Source organism: Tachypleus tridentatus, chromosome 10 (assembly GCF_004210375.1).
Source record: "Tachypleus tridentatus isolate NWPU-2018 chromosome 10, ASM421037v1, whole genome shotgun sequence".
Classification (NCBI taxonomy): domain Eukaryota; kingdom Metazoa; phylum Arthropoda; class Merostomata; order Xiphosura; family Limulidae; genus Tachypleus; species Tachypleus tridentatus.
Window position 1 is genome coordinate 94,340,676 of NC_134834.1, and position 21,051 is coordinate 94,361,726.

General features: G+C 33.2%; 1 protein-coding gene across 4 annotated transcripts in view; it reads left to right on the top strand.

The window, feature by feature from the left end:
• Positions 1-8,267, top strand: part of LOC143229901 (ethanolaminephosphotransferase 1-like) — a 59,962-nt gene extending 51,695 nt beyond the window's left edge. For 3 of the 4 annotated variants that reach the window (XR_013016119.1, XM_076462765.1, XM_076462767.1), the window contains exon 10: positions 6,048-8,267. Coding sequence is in view for 3 of the 4 variants with exons in the window: in XM_076462765.1 (XP_076318880.1) it covers positions 6,048-6,113 (66 nt within the window). In the remaining variant the exon portion in view is untranslated. Of the gene's footprint in view, positions 1-3,872; positions 4,160-6,047 lie in introns of those variants that run through there. The other variant, XM_076462766.1, reaches the window with a different exon arrangement.
• The last annotated feature ends 12,784 nt before the right edge of the window (positions 8,268-21,051 follow it).

The following is a 21,051-nucleotide window of genomic DNA, read 5'->3' on the forward strand; positions in this document are numbered from 1 at the left end:
TTAAATAACTCAAAACCAGGATTGGAAAGGACAACATGAGGTGACTAACGGTGGTTTCTGAACTTTCCTGTTAGTCTTCCTGGCGAGTTACGATAACTACAATTATGCTACAGAAAGTCCTTTACAATTTGTATTACTGTAGTTATAAAAGTGTAAAAATTGGTTTTAATGCTATTTGTGTTTTTTTGTAACTTTGTTTTGCTTTACCTTAATTTCCTTTTATTAACTTTAATTTGTACTTTTTACCAGATGTTTTGGTCAGATAGCCGAGTTGCTTTGTGCCATAGAACACCAAACCAACCGACCAATCCACTTCTCATTTAGGCACCATCACGTTCAGATGTTACAAAATATTGCTCGTGTTTTTGTCTTGACACTTTATTTTTATTTGCTTTGTTTCTGAAAGCTATAGTTTTTTTTTGTGTGTGTATATGTATTTCAGTCATTAAACATGTAATGTATGGCTTCAGATTCAACGATTTTGGCTGCGAAGGTCTCCGTCTTAGTTTAGTGGAAGATTTAACACCGTGAGACAACCAGCTTCTCTTGAACCTGAACAGGATCTTCTTTCCTTGGAGAAGATTTGCTTCAACATGTGTGACATGGAGTGTTTTTTCTTCCCTATCTTATGCCATGCTATGTCATGTATCACCTGCAAATGATGACAAACCTTCCTCAGCCTTTTTGTCTGGGTTTTTGTAGAACTCTGTATCGGTGATGTTTCGCTGCCTGTGGTCCCTGAGACCAAGTTCTTGGGGCATATCTTTGACCATAAGCTGACCTTCATACCACACTTAAAGCAGCTACGGGTCAAATGCACAAGAGCACTGAACATCCTCCGTGTCCTCTCTGCCACCAGTTGGGGAGAGGATCAATGTTCTATGTTCTTATTCGATTGAAACTTGACTATGGATCAATAGCCTGTGGCTCTGCCAGAATCTTGGCCTTAAAGATGCTGGACCCCATTCATCATCAAGGACTTTGACTCTACACTCTTGCTTTCCCCACCTCCCCAGTTCAGAGCTTATACATAGAATCTCATGAACCTTCTTTGCACCTTTGCCATTTGCAACTTTCTTTACTATATTCTTCAAAACTTCATTCCTTACCAAAGCATCCCACTTGGGGTTGTGTTTTCCTTCCTCGGTGAGCCATACTTTTTCAGAACTGGGTCTGTCCTTGAATAACATTGCAGAATCCACTGGTCAGCCCATCCCACCATGGCTTATTACAGTTCCCAAATGTGACCTTTCTTTAAGTCATTTGAGAAAAGCAGATACTCCGATTGGAAGTACCATCTTTTATTTACTGAAAATCGTTTGAACAATTTTTCCTTTCCAATTTATATGGATGGTTCCATATCAGGTTACTTTGTGGGCTCTGCCATGGTTTGGTGGTTGCATGCAGAATCCCCTCTACAGCTTTTGTGTTCACTGCTGCACTGTACACCATTTCTCTTGCCCTGGATCATATTGAAGATAAGCAGTACTCCAACTGCACTATTTATACTGACTCGCTTAGTTCTCTACTGGCCCTGGAGTCGCTTCTTGTTGGTTCACACCCTGTTCTCCTTGATATCAAACCCGACTGGCCCATTTCTCATCAACATCTACTTCTATCCAGTTTTTCTGGATACCAGGCCATGTTGGTATTTGTGGGAACGAGCTTGCAGATACGACAGCTAAATGTATCTGCTCTGGCACTATCAGCACTGTGCCTATTCCATACATGGACTATGGTTCTGTATTCAAGGCTCGGCACCATGCCAACTGGCAGTCAACTTGAAGTGAGCAACGCCTAAAACAAGCTTTTCCAAATAAAACCCTATATTGGACTTTGGCCATCTTGCTTCCGTAAGGATCGGAAGGAGGAAGTTGTTCTGACTAGACTACGAATTGGTCACAGTTTGTTAACTCATCGTTTTCTTTTATCTGGAACTGATATGTAGTTTGTTTAACACTCATATCACTATAAGCCATATTTTACTTTCTTGCTATCATTACGACTCTCAATGATGGCACTATTTTAAACATGTTCTGTCCCAAGGTTTGTCTATAACATAAGACAGTGTTATTGGTGATGGTGACACTGTCCACCTTGATAATGTTTTTAGTTTTTTAATGTCTATTAATCTTTTGAATGTCATTTAAATGTCTTATATTTCTTTATTAAACCTTTTTTTATTGTGGTTCTCTTTTAAGAGTCACTATCTCTCTAGTTTGATTTGAAATTAGAAAATGGCCGTAATGTCAAATAACTCGACATCAGGACTGGAAAGGCCAACTTCAGGTGACTAACGCTGCTGTTTGAACTACCCTTTAGTCATCCTGGTGAGTTATTACAATTTTACTGCATGTCTTTTAACACTTTTATTATTTTACTTTTTGATAATGGCTGTAATGACACATAACCCAGAACCAGGACTGGAAAGGCCAACTTCAGGTGACTAATGATGGTTCTTGTACTCACCTGGTAGTTTTCCTGGTGGGTTATGATAATTAACATTATGCAACAGAAAGCCCTTTATAACTTCTCTTTCTGTAGTTTCTCTCTTAACCTTGTAGACTGGATGTCAACTTTGGTTTTATGCCATTTATGTTTTTAATTGCTGTTTTGTTTTACCTTCATTTCCTTTTATGAATTTTACTGCATTTACTTTACTTTTACCTTTTTACTGGATGCTTGGCAAGTTAGTATTACAATTTTGCTACATGTCTTAAAACTTTTATTACTTTACCTTTTGATAATGGATGTAATGACACATAACCCAGAACCAGGACTGGAAAGGACAACTTCAGGTGGCTGACGGTGGTTCTTGTACTTGTTAATCTTTCTGGCAGGTTATGATAATTACTATTATGCTGTAGAAAGTTTTTTACAACTTCTTTTACTCTGATTTCTCTCTTAACATTGTAGACTAGATGTCAACATTGGTTTTGTGCAATTTATGTTTTTCAATGATGTTTTGTTTCACCTTCATTTCCTTTTATGAATTTTACTACATTTACTTTATTTTTACCTTTTACTGGATGTTTGGTGCTGATAGCCTTGCTGCTTTGTGCCATAAAACACCATATCAACCAACCAACCCATTTCAATTTCTTTGCAGATCCAGATAGACTTTTTTGTCATATTTGTGCTCACCATTGCTATATTACCAACATGGATTTGTTCCATGATTTCATTCCAAAATATTCATTCCCTGGAACTCATCCTCTCAATGAGACCTTTTTCCTTCAATCCTCAATGCTTGGATTCAACTTATAAAGTTTGCATATACACCCTTTACTCACAATTCCAAACATCTCTTCCAAGTGTCATCTATTTCTAGATGCTCTTCTGCATTGTCCTTTGAAGGAGATCATGCAGTCCTGGCACATGGAATATTTCTAATGTGTTCATCTCCCACTGCCTACAAGATGTGATCATTTCTTTCTCATCTGGATATTGAATTCCATCTATTGCTATTCTATATGCAATGGTTCAACTGTGTATCAGACAGTTTACTTTTCTATGTATCTTTCTCTAGGGTTAAGTCTGTTATAGATCGTGGATCCTATTCAGTGGTGAGTGGTGCTTTTGCACCATCTAATATCTGCTTATTTTGCTGACACTTACTATCTCACTGGGTATTTATGATGCAGATGTGTTTTTCTTTCAAAAGAACTCGCACTACTCAGACTTTCTTTGATTTTTTTCCAAAAGGTGTTCTTTTAGGTAACTTTTGCACTGGTCCATCTACCTTGTCAGCATTGGATTCTATTTAAGTGAGAGGAGGTAAGATGCTCTATGAGAAATTAATATTTTTTACAATGAAAATGTATTTCTTACAGATGCTTATTTCTTCTCCCTTCCTACTTTTTTACTGACAGTGCTTCTTTCATGCCACTTTCCATTGCCACATCTGTATGTCTGGTATCTAGTACTTCAAGATACTGGGTTTTGATGGGCAGAGCAGAGATTGCCATTTGTCTAGTTTTGTGATTAGTAAAAAACAATCTTTCATGCCTAATCTCAAAATGAAGGCTAGACTGAATAGTATAGAGGGAGTAACCTGCATCAGGAAAGTGGATCACATTCCTCCTTGTGGAGAGTTGACACATGCTTACTTGCATGCAAAAACACAGAAGAAACACAATGAATATGGGATGGGTGGGAGTTTCAAGGCTATTGGTGAGTAAAAACATTTATGCATATAAAAAGCAAAAATGAGAGAAAGAAGCTGTGGAGGTTAGTAGCTATCAGAAACACATTTAGTAACAAATTCGTGAAAGGATAGGCTTAACTGGTAGTGTACAGCATGTGTATAATATGTTTCTATAAAGGTTTTTCTGAATGAATTTAAAGCAAATCAAAATGTTACTTCTATCAGAACAAAGTATTAACAACTTAAGCTGTGTATAGTTCTTTGCTTCATCCCAAGTTTTCATTAATACACTGATATTTTAATAAAATCTTAAAATATTCATGCAATAAACCATTTCACAGTAGGTATCCCTTTCAAAAGATTTCTATGGAAGTCACTGTGTTACAATTCAAATTTAAGTAAACACCTTTACTACCAATTTATGTTTCTTACTTAAATATGTTATAGTTAAAGATGCAATTTAAATTGTATTTAGGTAATACTTTTGTATGTTATTTAATTATGCATGTTTTAGAATGCATAATTGAAAGATATAAACATTTTTTAAAATATACATCATGCTTTTTCACAGTTCTTAATCCTAACAGTATTACACAGTAGTGAAAATTTTGCCGAAACAAATAATCAGTAGTAAAGGAAAGGGAAATAAAACACGAAAAATTAACTATACATGAAAAGGGTAAAACCTGAAATTGCAAATTTAACCAGAGAAAAATCTTTAAAGATATTTTACAAACAAATAACAACAGATGTAATTTTTGTCTGTTCCCTAATTTTAATTATTTCATTGTATTATGCTTTGATAATAATTGCTAGACTTAGTGATATTGTAATGAAAATGAAAAATGTAAACATTTTACCTTACAGAAGCCTTTGATAAATGTTAAGGATGTTATAGGAGTTATGTAAATGAAATATGAAAACTATAAGGTGATGAAAAGTATTTTTATATTTAAAATGAAAAATCACTTTGCACTCAAACTACATTAACAGTTTGAGTGAAAATAACTATCATAGATAAATAACGTTTGCATTAGAAAGATATAATTGAAATAATGTCAGTACAAAATGCTTATGGTCTTTAACAAAATCTTACTAGGTTTTGTGAGCAATGCTCAGAGTTACCATATGTTTCTCACATAAATGCCCTTCCCCAGTTGAGTTGATACAAGGTGCAACTGCCTGAGGGGGTAAAAATGTTAATGTTTGAATTAAAACAAACTTAAAAAATTCCAAAGGTTTTGAATTAGGTTAAGACCTTCTGAGCCAGCTGATGTGATCAGAAAAAGGATGAGCATTTATGTTTGAGAAATGTTCACACATAAATGTATTATGTACCCAAGTGTTGGAGTTAATATATTTATAACATGTTCCTGTTGATGCTCTTTGAAGTAAACAGAAGTTTGAACCATCGTATTATAAATAACACTGGAAATAGTGAATAAGATAAAATACAAATAATGTGGGATTGCCTCTTTTATACAAAAATCAACCACCCCATCTGGTAGAAACATGGTAAGAATATAAATATGATTGGCTATCATTGAACCAATCAGACCATGTCTCACCACTAGAATATCTTGAATTCCATGGACTTATTTTATAGCGTAGCAGTAATGTGATGAATACACTCATGCTTTTCTTCACTGAAATTACTTCTTAACAAACATGTAGAAATTAGGGTATTGGCTGTTGGATGCACAACTCCACATAATTCAAATACATTTTGACCATAATGCTCTTAACTATACATTTGACAAAACTTCTTACATTTTCATCATTAACTTTCATAAAGACAAATTACTTGAGCTTTTAATGTTGTTGGTTAGTTATGGTGACGTTCAAACCATGAAGGTGCTGCTGATAGCAACTTAACATATTTTGTTATTTTTTTCCGTAGGTACAAGAAATGTGCCAACATTTTGAAATCAGCTGTTTTTCCTTGAAGAAAACATCAAAAGATTGATAATTTGTAGAAGTTATAAACATATTTCCGTGACAAGTTTTTGTGTTCAAAGTTAGTGTGCTTTCATGATTAACTCTTAGTGTGCTATAAATCGTGCCTATTTATATATGCACTTCTTTGACCACTTACTACACCCTTTTCAAAACATATATTTGGCTACGATGTCAATCATTGTGCTTGTGAGAGAACTGATATTTTATGCCAACTATGTTTTGTTAATTTATTAACAGTGTATAAAGTAATATTACTTTGATGATATGTAGCTTGTAGACTATTATTATTACTGTTATCATCACTCTGGTGGCTTCATCAACATGATGTTTTTCTTAAGTTTAATTAAATTAGATATTTCTTAGTTTCAACTGTCAATATATTAAAAGACTGACATTTTGGTCAACGTGTTAAACAGCTGTAGTTTAATCATTATACATTTTATGTTTTTGTTAATTTGAAAGAAATTATATGTCAGGTGTTTGTATTGTTTCATAGTTACAACATCCGTTATTTCATATCAAATTTTAAACTTTAAGGAAAAAATAACTCTAAATCTGTACCATGAACAGCTTTACTGTGAAATATTGTGGAATTTATATTTTGCTATTTTGTAATATTTATTTTGTGGAATTCACAAAGAAGAATTAGAAACAAATTCAAATTTTCATGTTTGTTTATAAGTGAGCTCTGATGTGTCTCTCCAGTAGACAACCTGCTTTGATTTTTAAAATTTCTCTTCCAATACATAGGGTTATATTTGCTGACAAATTATCATTCCTTGAGATATTAATTATCCATGTCTTGTTTTTCATACATTTTCCTTTTCTTTAAAGGTTTTTGTACTACACTTTTACCCATTTTCAGCATTTGGTCTGAACAATCAAAATGAAAGATAGCTTTAAAAATAGCTCTAGACAACAACTGAATGTGATTGGTTAGAGAAAATTATGTACCATACATATTAATATAGAGTAAAGTGATATAAGTAGTAGTTTATGGTTTCATGGGAAAGTGGCTGTTTGGGAATACCATGGGAAATTTAGAAGAGTTAGAAACAAATCACAGACTCACAATTTGTTTTCAATAGTTTCCTTACCTTAGCCATTCATTTCATTTCTGAAAATGTTCTTATGCAAAATTACTTTAAAAGTTATGAAAAGTTCCTTCTTTCACAAGGTATTAATTAAGTAGGGAACTTCGAGATTATAGTAAGCAGGAGTAATATAAACTAGTGATTCAAATCTTTATTTATTGAATTTTATTGTATTCAAGTAATAACAAAATAAAATTATTTATTACTTTTTTGAAACAAAACTATGTTTTTCAGAAATAAATTGATTCCAACCAAAAATACTGTTATCGGAATATTACGTAGCTTGGCAAAATTAACAATGATCCAATTTAAAAGGTCGGGTCACTGGACACTGACAAATCTTTGCCAATTTTTAATGTGTATTTTACTCCTTATTTCTGGAAGTATAAATACTACAGTTGGTAGAATAAAGTATCAAAATAAATATAGTAAGGAATATCATTCAATTTGGGTCTGCCGATGGGACAGTGGTAATTCCACAGATTTATAAGGCTAAAATCAGGGGTTTGAAACTCTCAGTGGACACAGAAGATAGCTCAGTATGTCTTTGCTATTAAACCCACATCAGTCAAATTAAAACTGAATGGAGTTATAAAAAGGAACTTTCTGTTCAACAATAAAAAATGTAATTATAAGGTGAAAGAAGGTATTTTAATCTACTTTAAAAACAGTGTCTCACAAGAAGATTTTTAAAACTTCAAAGTTTAGAAAAAGTATAAAAAAATAAATTGGATTTTACAATTTCTTTAAAAGCCAAAGCTAGATAATATTTAGTAATACTGTAATAGGGTCTACATAATCTGGTTAAGCATTTACACTGTTAAAGGAAAAATTCAGTGGAATATCAGTGACAGCTTTCCAAAGTTACAGAGAGCAATGAAATAAAAATAGTTTCTTTTAATAGTCACTACTTTCATATTTTAAACATAGTTTGAATGGTTTTACTCTTAAGTAGCTGAAATAATAAGGACAAGGCTTTAATGAATACCTTGTCATTTTCTAGTCAGATTACTTTTTCTTGTATCAAAACTTGAAGCTTAAAGAAATATAAATTTCTATGACTGGAATTGTTGTTGTTGTATTCTTTTAGCATAAGAATTATTTTCCTTCCATTTTTATTTTATACATGTATCACATGTAGTCATTAGAGCTTTATTCCATCAAATTTTGTAAGTTTTTCGTATGCATTACATGCCACAAACTGACAAACTCATTTTCATTTAATATTTAAAAGAATAAGAGAAATTGACAAATTATTTATTATATAAGAAAGAAAAAATGTGCATACACAAAAGCTGTGATGTAATCAAAATTTTATTTCAAGGATTTTGATTTTAAATACAACTTTTTCAGAAGGAATTTGATTTTTTTTAATGTATTAGCAAAGCATGGAATATTCCAAAACATGCTTACCATCTACTGACACTTATAGCAGTTTCTTGACCTTCAGTTTCACAGTCTAAGCATTGGTCTTACTTGCTCCTTTCTTTTATGCCCAACTTAAATGCCTTTGTCAATTTTTGACCTTATGACACCCTCCACCGACATCGGTGTGCCTTTTATCCTGGTGCTGTGTACAGGCACAACACTTTTTCTTCACAAAGTGTTCATCATGGTTTTCTCTGATGATGTGCTGTGCTTCATTACATTTTGGATTGCAATTTTGACATTGTCTTATGGATTTCTGTACAAACTATCATTTCTTAAAAAATAAATTGACATGCTATTTTCAGACATAAATTTTGGTGTTATTGTTGTCATTGCAGAAGATCATCAAACCTCCTCCCCTATTCCTCATCTGTTGTCTAGCATCTCCCTATGAGTGGGCAGAAAAGTCACTCTCAGTTGAGGCTCTCCATGATTTGATGTGTTGCAAGATGAGGTGTGAGACAACTTCTTTTGATGATCCAAGACATTATGGGGGTATTTGGAGTCTGTTTTCAGGTGTCTTTATTTACTAAATCAGTTGCTTATGTGGCCATTTTGGCTTGACTTCCTTCTCCTTTTCTTCAATTTGTTACTTAGGTTTATGAGAACCTGGGAGCTTTCCTTGGTTACTTTTGAGTTTATTTCTTACTTGATGGCAGAAAGATTGGGGGGGGGGCTACTTAGTTTTTCCTTCTACACCTGATATTGCTGGTTGAAGCTGTAGGATTTACTGGTTTATTACATGAAGAAATAGATGTATCTTGTACACTCATTTACATACTTTGTCTTACTTCCACCAGGTGGATGTATATTTCAATTTCATAGACTAGCTCTGTTTTCCTATATATGGGGTTCCAGACCTGACCTGATCACTTTGAACAGTTCACAATTTCATATATTTGTTTGACCTTTGCTCTTGCTCTGAGATATTTTTCTTCCCCCCAAAACTTGTATGTTGTTGAATAGGTACCTTGATAAATAGATTTCTATCTACTGAACCCCACTGTGAGTTACATGAGGGTCATTTTTTTACCCTTGATATTTGCAGGTGTCACAGAAGCATTGGAGTTGTGAATTGAGGTCACCTGTTTGTTTTTTTCCTTCTTGTTGTTGGCTTCTAGACTTTTTTGTACTCAAAGCATGACTGCATCTCCAACCTCTGGCTGCTGTTTCTCACTTTATGGATACTCTGAATAGATTCCAACTTCAGTATCAAAACTCATCCAGTTAGGCCAACTGTTGCCAATAGCATTGGTGTCTGCCATTGGTGAGTGGGGTCTGTAGGAGTGAAGTTATTACAAATGATGGACACATGGTATTCCTTCACAGCAGTGCCATGGGTATTTCAGGTTTTGGCATTGGAGTTGATCATTGCATTCTCTTCTCCACTTTCATTATTCTCTTATTAATCTTTGCTAGTTTCAGTCCCAATTAATCAGTCTAGTGTTGATTTTTATCCCAGGATAATGAATTCTTGATCAAAGGCGTGATGATGAAAGTTGATCCCGTTCTACCAGGATTTTACTCTCATTTAGTTATTGCACCAGAGACAATAAGAGATTGACAGACAACTCTTCAACTTTCCCATCTCAACCAATTATTTTATCCTCTCAAGTTTATAATGGAGTCTTTTTTTTCTTTTTTTTTTCAATGCTACATTGGCATTCTTCACCAGGCCTGTTGATGGCCAAGTTTAATGTTGATGCATTTCTAGTGAATCCACCCTGCCATAACCAACATTTCATGCACAGTGGTCAAGTTCTGTTGTTCAGGGAACTATCCTTTGGCTTAGCATCTGCACCATATGTTTCCTGCAGATTGTACAGAGTTTTCACATGTTTTAAGCTGGGCTTACCCAACTCTCATCTGACTCCAGGCTATGGTATAGGTAACAAGTCCCTTACTTATGTGGATAGTTCTATCTATTTTGAGGAAGTGGGTATCCATTGAATTACTGATTCCTTTAGGTGGAGCATCAATGCAGACCTTTAAGTGGTCACTGTGCAACCAGTGGATCAGAAATTCCAAATCACTGGACCATTCACTATCTATCAGGAGATACATCTTAGTTCTCAAGTGGTAATTGGACTGGATCAACTTTGCCTTCAGTGTGTCTATACCACTTCTGTGTCCTGAGTTTCATCTTTTCATAGATACCTCACTTTGGGGATGAGGTGTGTACATTAAAAGTCAGGAATTCCAGAGTATATGGATGGGTGACAAATTTTTCTTTCACATCAGTAATTTTCAACTTCTTACTTTCAAACAAAGGTCTAGATCTGTTGCAAATGTATGTCATCAAGATATTTTTTATGTTGTTTTCATAGTCGTCTCTCAACTTTCCTATCATGGGAGCATACGTTCTTGTGGCCTTGGTTTTTAATTTTTGGTTATTTTTCTATGTGCTCAGTCCCATCATATCAGCATCCTAGCTTGCCATTTTCCTGGGGCAATGGAGTTTATAGCAAATCACCTGTTTCAGTCCAATAGATTCTCCTGACCAAGTGGATTCTTCATGGCAAGGTTTTGTAATGGATTTACTTTCAGTTTGGGTCACCAACAATCAACACATGTCACTCTTTGACTCCTTAACTCCTATCTCCAATTATGGAGCCTTGGTTGTCTGGATGTGGCTGGCTTATAATTATGATTACTCCTGTACTGTTTTACTCGTGATGCAGGAATTTAGTTCCAGCTGAATAACATACCTTTGCTGGATTTAATGCATTTCCTCTGCTTGTGTTCCACTCTTATATTGGTACATTCCTGTTCTCTGAAGATGCTTTCATATTGAAAATGCCCTCACTGGCTCCTCCACCTCTTCAGTATGGGATTCTAGTTGTAAGCATCATCTGATGTTATGATTTAGAAGTTAACATTTTCCTAAATTGAAAATGTATTTCCAATAATGCTTCTCTGCAGTAACACTCTCCTCACTAAGAGCTGGTGTTAATGATTGAGATGGTGTAAGTTTCAGAAAAGTGATTACATTATTTGAGTAGGATGCTTATTTACAGTATCAGGATAGAGGGCACATTGACATAAGTGGAGAGTGTTACAAGATCAAAAATTGTCTGGTGCATTTATGTGGGGTATAAAATACTGGAACAACTGAGACAAATACTTAAATCGACAAAATGAAATTAGAGGAATAACAATAAGTATCAGTTAAGTTACACATCATTTGAAATACATTTTCAGTTAGGAAAATGTGAATGTAAACCACATCTATATATTTTTTTATCTTCAGGGTTTATAACTTACACATGCTTGTTTATGGTGATATAAAGAAACTTGTGTGTTAATGCTAGAATGTATACATAATAAAATATATACAATTACATGTAGGGATCGTAAAGACTATTTATTAAGATACTTAAAAAAAATGAGACACAAAAATAAGTTAATTGCTAGAAACATGGTGTATTTATTAAATTTAAACAGCAGACAATAACATGTAGACATACAAGTCCAAGTCTTGGGACCACATGCTATTCTCACTTAATGCAATGTTAAATGGTTTAAAGTCATTTCTTCAGTAATGTATAAATCAAATACATAATTCTCAGTTGCATATATGTACATTTGTGTACTTATGGTACATAAGAATTGAGTTCTCAGTTAATAACAACCTTCTCGGGTATATTGATGATACATTTAAGGTTATTTCTCTGGTAACTGAGCACAGACCACTGCTGTTTTTGATGCTATTTCCTTTCTACAGGTCCAAAGGTACATTTCTTAAACTGTGTTTTAATTATTCTCAGTTCAATAGTTCTTTAACTTGAAGACTGTTAAAAAAATAACAACACATAATCAGTACTTTAAGTGTTTTAACTGTGCTTACTGTTCTACTTGAACCTTGGGTTTACAACTGCACTACTTTATTCATACATACTGCAAGTAACGTAAATATCAAATTTTATAAAAAGTGTGTATTATGTTTATGATGATAAATCATGTATAAATATTATATAACATGATAAATACCATGGATCTTTCCAAGATGGCCTCATGTGCTTGACCAAATGAGCACAGGGTTGATAAAAGAGCTACAAACTGTTAGCTAAATTTATTACATATATATACAGGAAAAATGGCAAGCCATCAGTGAAATGTACATGTCTATTGGACAAAAGTTTAGATTTGCTGCAAAAATATTTGTACACAAGATGTGTATGTTAATTGATAATATAATTCTGACTCGCTCTGATGGATCAGATGGTAAAGTGGTGGTTGTGTGAACATTAAAAATGGTTTTGTCTGTTGTGCAGTTTCTATACTGTGTCTGGTATTTGCTCTCTTCTACCATGAACTGTAGCTAAATCAGCAGTGTCAGGTAAAGTGAATAGTTTAAAGGCAAATATATAATACAACTTTGAATGACAGTTTGTTAAATATAGCTTGGTGTGCTCACTTTGACCCCAACCCATCCATGCACGTAGGGTTAGATCTACAAACATATTTTTCTTTGATTGATTCATGGATACTTACAACATCAGACTGGTGCTTTGAAGTTTGGTGCTGTTGTAACCATTTTGAAAAACTGATTTTTATCAGACCTTGGGTGCTTATTCTCACACGTTTCGTTTTACTTCATTCAAATATATAAAATGTTAAACTCTTAGGTATTGGTGACTTGCTGTTGTCTTTGTTCTTTGCTAAATTTTGGTCAAAGAATAGAATATTAAGCTTGGTATACAGCATTTCCAAAACCAAAAAGTTCAAATTGCATGAAAACAACTGCATCCAATATCCTATCCAAGTGCTTTATTAAGTGAGATTTCCTGGAAATGAGACAAGAATGCATCAAGTTCATTGTGATGTCAATGAAAGAAAAAAACATTCAATAAAGAGATTGATACTTTAGAGTAATAGTCACTGAGGATGTTCATTCAATCTAAATAAGACACATTGTGGGTGAATGTGTGTGAAACTTTCTTCCTTCAATAATCTATCAGTGAAATTACTAATGTAACAAGATCACAGGGGAAAGAGTTTAAGTTTTATTATCATAATTATTTTTTTAGTTGTAATAGTGAGTAGCACATGTAATCACCTGTATCTTAATTAACAGTCAGATTTCTTTTTTGTTTTTTAATTTCTCATTAGTTGATATTATAATTTTTGGTCAATAATCTTCTACTGTTTCCAGGGAATTTCTGTAAAAAACTGTAATTGACTTTCTAAACTTCCTTTTTGGGAAGGTAAAAATGCTGTCCACTTATTCATGTTTTCTCTCTCTCTCTGATTTGAATAATTTGAACAGGGGTATTTATGTTTTTATGACTTCATTGTTACATTGAATGAGTGTGTTTTCAGTTGGTTGGATGTAATAATATTTTTTCTTTCCTTTCATATGATTCCTATATATTACCATTATTCACTTCATTGACATGAGATGGTCTATTGCAGTTAAAATAGTGTTACAGAGTCTTGTAGTGCTCCATAGGTCTGGCTATAGGTAATCATTGTTTCTGTTGGAGTCCATGATTACAAGGGATGTTACAGATTAAATTTTGATATCCATTGGGTGAACAAGTTTTTGCTGTGAATTAACTATATTCTGGTGGCTTCTGACAACTTCAGAAACTTTCTGTATGCATAAAGAGAGACATTTAACATGGAAGAATGTGATTATGTAATTTATTTCTTGTTATTGCATATTTTTATGCTATTCTATTGCTCTCTTTGCATTTTCACCCTCTAAAGAATAAACAAGTAAATTAAAGGAATATTATTAAGATGCATTTTAATTTGAAAATTTATCTTTTTAGTATATTTTTTTATGATTTTCAAATAAGCTGTCTTTATATATTTAGAGGATAGTATTTTATATTAATATATACACAAGTACATAATTTTTCATCTGCATTATGACTGCTCAATACTTTTTTACCTTGATCTAAACGTGTGCACTCAACATTTTCATTGCCTAATGACACTCCTCCTTGATTGAAATTTGGCAAATTTCACTCCCACTTGACAAATACTTCTGGCTTACAAGATGTATATATTTTTTGTTCATCATTACCATACAGTCTTTAACGTTTAGCCGTGAAGATGAATTGCCAACTACTGAAGAGAACTTATTTTTCAGAGTATTTTGAAATATATATATGTACTTTTCTGGTGATCCTTTTTGCCAAAATTTTTATTAGTGCTTTGTTCAAATATCAAACATTGTATTACACACATATGTGAACTTATAAGACAGTTCCAGTATGAGCCCTCTCCTGCTAGTAACAGCGGTAAGTTTACAGATTTACAACTTTAAAATCAGAGGTTCGATTCCCCTTGGTGGGCTCAGCAGATAGCCTGATGTTTCTTTCCTATAAGAAAACACACACACTAGTATGAAAAGCAATTTAATATTTTATTGGCAAGTTTTACAGAATAAGTAAATTATACTTGTTTGCCTTAAGCAAAATAGAATGAAAAAGTTGGAAAAAGACCAAAATGGTGGTTGACTCTTTACAAGATGACCTCTGGATCAAAATTAAATCTTAAAAAAAAGAGTAAAGTGATTTAAAGTAAGATCTTGTAATTGGATACAATTTGGCCATACAATGGAGCTCTGTATTTTGGAGCTGTTAAGCCTGTTTTGAGTCCATGCTATAACACAAAATATTGCCTGCACTTTAAACTGTGGCTATGTGAAAGAAGTTACACTCAGTCTCTTAGTGTGGATAATCGGTTGTAGGGTGCTGCTAACTGGCTGCCTTCCCTCCAATCAGTAGCTCAGAATTTGAGTTGGCAGTGGATAGCATTAACAGATTTGTCTTGAATATAAAATACACTACAAATATAATTTACATGTGTTGTAATAATAGTCAAATATTATATTTTGTTTAGCAAGATATAATATTTACTTCTACAGAATTTAACTTTTTTGACAAAACATAGCTCAGTTGTTAGCATACCAGACAATGGAGCTGAGGAGTGTATCCTCTTACCACCAATAAGAATTGTGTTCTGCACTATTGTGTACATGTTATATGAATGATGAATAAAATTATTGTTTGGTATGAATAGTATTTTGGCAATGTTTTATGCTTTATTCTGAAATTCACTCTTTAATATTTGAGTTTACAGAGATTTTTTATTTGTTTTATGACACAGCTTTGGCCCTTTACTGTTTAAGCAAGGCACTTTCTTATTTTATCCTGGAGCTCTATATCCAAGTCAAGCATCTTTAGTTGGCTTTTTTTCTTAATATTATTCAGACTTTAACATAAACTCTGGTTTTAGTAAGTATCTGCTTTGGCCTGGATGTTTTTATTTGTTGTGGTAGTTTGTTTTCATTTTTGAGACTTTACTTATATTTTAATAACTGTATAACTGTTCAGTTGCTTTTTTTTTTGCTGGCATGAGGAATTCGATGTAATAGTACTTCAAACCTAGTTACCATTGATATAACTACTGAAACAACTATGGTATTTATTCCCATTGGATACTATTCTTACTCATCTTGATTTCCATGTAAACAATTCTTTTTTTACAGATTATCCTCATACTTATGGTAGCTTATGTGAGTAAGCCTCAATACAGTTTCCATTGGTCATATTCATAAGTAAGCAAGTCTTCATTATGATATTCACATTAACCTTGAATTTAGTTTTATGCAAATATGATCTCCTCATGACTGAAACGCTTCTCTGATTAGTCCATTAGTCCATCACTGTCTTTAAATCCTGTCAGCCTAAATTCACAGCTAAACTCTGCTCAACTTAAAATTGGTCAAAATCATTTTGTTGCTGAAAAATTTATGTTTTTTATCATCCTTCCAAAACCACTGAAAATGTGGAAGTAAGGTCCATCTTATCAGTAGGAGTGATTTTTCTATATGTACTGCAGACTACTATTATCATTTTTTAAATGTAACTTCATTGATTATGAGAAAAGCTTTGAATTTATTGTGTGTTATCTCAGCCTTCAGTGTGAAATATTATAAGTCAATGTGGTGCATTTGTTATAGACTTTTCTTATCATACTGGTACCATTTTTATGTGTTAAATAAGAAATACTTTATTATTATCTCATTAAGATGGTTTAAATTCAGATTATTTTGGGCATAACAACATGGCATTACTGTAAACACATGATCTCTGATTTGTTAGTCTTGTACATAAGGTGTTGTGAAGGAGCCTGATTATTTCTCAGAGTTTTGGAAATTCTTCAGCTGGTCTTGGTTCATTAAAAATGAATCCTATATCCATAAAACTCTCTCAGTTGTGAAAAAAAAAAGAAAGAAAGAATAGACCCTATTCATAGAGTAGTTAAAACAAGATCCAAAATGTGGTTAGGAATCAAGCTAATTGAGCAAGACATGGTAGGAGATTACAGAAGTGGATATTCCACAAGAATATATAGAGTAGTTATAAGCTGTGGTAGTTGAATACCCATGAGTTTATATGTAAACATCTAGAATAGTCAATCGATATATAACAGAACAGGTGGTATAATAAAACAGTGAAGAAACAAATCTAGCAGAATGAAGACTATCTTTGGCTTCAGTATAAGCTAGCAGTATAAAAACTCCTTGGTCTTCCTGGACAGGACCTCATCTTAGCTCCAATGATTCACAGTGGACAGAATGAAGATAGCCCATTGTTTAGTTTTACATTAAAATAAACATAAAATATATATGTATGTGTGATATCAGATATCTCTTTGATTTACAGTTATAATGGCTGGTGTTAGTAGATATAATACCTAGACTATTAACAGTTTGTACAAGTAGAGATGATGGCTATGCGTTTAAAAACTCAACTGAAAGAGCTTTGTAACTCTTATTATTTTCCAATCTGACAAAAACTTTTCAAAGCTAAATGCATCTAAAGTTTCACAAGAATGACTGGCCTGATTTAGCTGAGTGGTTTGTTTGTTTTTTGAATTTTGCATAAAACAAGATGATACTATCTGCATCAGGTATCCCTAAGTTAGCAGTGTAAGACTAGAGGGAAGGCAGCTAGTCATCACCATCCACTGTCAACTAAATCATGAAGGAATGTCAAATTGACATTAAACTGAGTTTAGTCTAATAAATAAAGAGATTGGGTACGATATATAAAACAAAATAACATTGTTAAATTATTTGTCAAGATAAAAGATGAAAGAGACGCAAGATATGCAGTTATGTAGTCGTCAATCATCAGAATTGTGAATTAATAATCAGTGATGTCGAGAAAACCCACTTGTAGAGAAAAATATATGTGTAGTAACGGCTCGTGTAACTGAGTGTCGGAATGTAGAGGGCGTGCTTAGATATTTGAATATATAATTTTATATTGTTTATTTTATTATTATTATTTATTATATTTTTTTAAGATAGGTATAAAGGTGTTCCTTTGTATTGGTTTATTTTGGGCTTGAGTTGTTGTATAAGTAAGGCTTCTTTAATTTTGCGTTTGTTCCTTTATTTAGTATTTGAGTGTTTTCTATGGTTGTTGTGTTGTGTTTATTTGACTTGCAGTGTTCGAAAACGTGTGAAGGTGACTTTTTATGTTCTTTGAATCTGGTTTCCATTTTTATACTTGTTTCTCCAATGTAGAAGTCGTGGCAGTTATCACATTGTGGTGTTTTTCAGTGTAGTTTTACATAGTGAATCGTGAACTGATTTACTGTTTTTCTTCTCACAAGATGCCCTAATGTCAACTTTTTCAGTTGAAATTTTGTGTAAAAGTATTAAATTCTAATGTTTCTTATTTAATGGAGAATTTTTGGAACTTCTGTAAAGAGGGATATAACATCGAAACTGGCTTAAGGCTTTATGATGGGTTTATGAAGTCGTGTTGTGTTGTGTTTATTTGACTTGTGTTCGAAAACGTGTGAAGGTGACTTTTATGTTCTTTGAATCTGGTTTCCATTTTATACTTGTTTCTCCTAATGTAGAAGTCGTGGCAGTTATCACATTGTGGTGTTTTTTGTCAGTGTAGTTTTACACTTTTACTGTTTTCAAATACTAAATAAAGAAACTTCTCAGTGCCCTAATGTCAACTTTTTCAGTTGAAATTTTGTGTAAAAGTATTAAATTCTAATGTTTCTTATTTAATGGAGAATTTTTGGTGTTACTTCTAGTAACTAATATTATCCGTATAACTCTTCAATCTCATTTAACATATGGAGATGTCATCCAAAAGCCTGGTGGTTAGGGCACACAGTTCATAATCTGTGGGTCGAGGTTTCGAAACGCATCCATGAACATGGTCGTCTTGTGCTATAATTTGATAATCTATCCCACTTTTCGTTGCTAAAGAGTAATTATTAGTTGTTATAAAGTACAAAGCTACACAAAGGACTATCTGTGCTCTGCTTACCACGGGTACTGAAATTGTACCACTTGGGGCAAAAAGTAGTTCAAGAGTCAAAGGTATATGGTGTTGACGAGTAGCCTTTTCTCTAATATATCACTTCTAAATCGGGAACAGATAGCTTTGCGTGGGATTCAACAAATGAAACAAATGAAATTATGTTGTAATATGTGGACACATCATAAAGTTTCTACTTTCTATAGTGATATAGGAATTTCAAACATTTTACACTTGTTAGAATTTTGTACCGTCCTTGTGGCAACACTTGGTTCAGGGAGAGTTAAATTTAACTCATTCCATTCACACATTGTAATGGGTCAGGTAATGCCAGGTTTTAAGGGTAAAAATAATGATATCTATTCGTTGCTAGAAACCACAGGTTATCAATACTGTGGAGGGAAAAGATCACGAGGTGACGTTATAGTTCAAACAAAGAGAAATAGCTTATTTGAAAGTGCGAGCACTTTTATTTTTAAAATTTCTTATTCAATCGAAACAAGTTGGTTCAACTAGACTATAGAAAGGATAAAACCTATGGTTTGGTAGTTGATCTTGCGGAAGAGGAAGTTAAAACTATCATAGTTGGGTCAACTATTTTGTTATATACGTGGTATACTTGAGTTTTGTTTTCGTGATTTTTGTCTGGTTATTTTATTATTCACACCTAAAGGAACTCAGCTTAAGTTAATAACTACGTAATATCTCTCCCCCCTTATTTTATGTACGAATCTGCTGTTCTTGCTGAACATAACTTATACATGTATGGAAACTTGTTTTGACCACAAAGGTCACAAGCTGACCCACCAGTGAAGGGCGCTGATGTCGTCTACATCCTTGCACAACATGCAGAATTATAGCAGAATTAGTGTATTACCCATGAACAGAATAGGTATTATTTCCAGCAAATACACATAGACAAAACAAAATTAACTTGACGATTTTCAGAACCATATGTTATGCGAATACTACAAAGATACAGAATAAGCAAACATTTCTAGATCAAAATGAAAAGTGAAAATCAAACAATGCATGATATGTATGAATACCACTAGTGTATGATTTCGCGTTCATATAATCATCAAGTCCACATTCAATCCAGTCCACCGCTAGTACAGTGGTAAGTCTAGGGATTTACATTATTAAAATCAGCGGTTCGATTTCCTTCGACGGACTCAGCAGATGGCACCATGTGGCTTTACTATAAGAAAACTCCCTGAGATTATTTTTTCGCTAATGTATAATTACAGAATACGTACAGAAAATCGTGAAAAATACGTAGGTATTAAAAAGCTAACTGTTAAAGTGTGAAATTGTGCGTTTACAAATAAGCTGATAGTCTTAAGAAACTCATAACATTCGGAGAGGCAGAAAGTGCATCTCTCATCCCTATTGAAGAAACAGAATATTGTAAAAATTAAGATAATACGTCTTTAAAATAATTGAAAACCACATAATTTGAGTTTTGTACGACAGTGTGTGTGTGATTCCAAGTAGCAAAACCACCTCGGGTTATCTGCTGAGTCCACCGAGTGCAATTGAACCCCTGATTTTAGGGGTCAAAATTCGTAGACTTACCGCTGTACTAGAGGGGGAACGTGTACGATATTAAACAAAGTAGAAATAGTCACTGCACAAAGTGACAGAATTTGCGATAAAAATTACATTTTCGATATTTATAGATGTAGCTAAGATATTAAAATTAAACTGTAAAAATAAGTAAGACTGCTCTCATCTAGAGTGGTCAACTGATTCCCACTTTGCAATATTATTTATCTTATTATAATAAATTTTAATTACTAATTATATCTAGATACAAGGGTTTGATTTCCCGAGATGGACACATCTGATAGCTCGATGTTGCGTTGTTTCAAAACTCGCATATACTCAAAATTAATACCAATCCTACTTAGTTATAAATAGTATATAATTAAAAGAAAAAAAATTAAGTCATCTTGACAAAATTGCTAAACTAAAGTATCACTGAAATGCAATAGGTTTATAGCTGAACAAGAACTGAAAAAAAGCCTAAATTGAAAAATTTTCAAATTCTGAAATTTAGTCGTTTTACATTATATATAAGTAGTTTTCATTGCTAGTTATGAGAGGACGT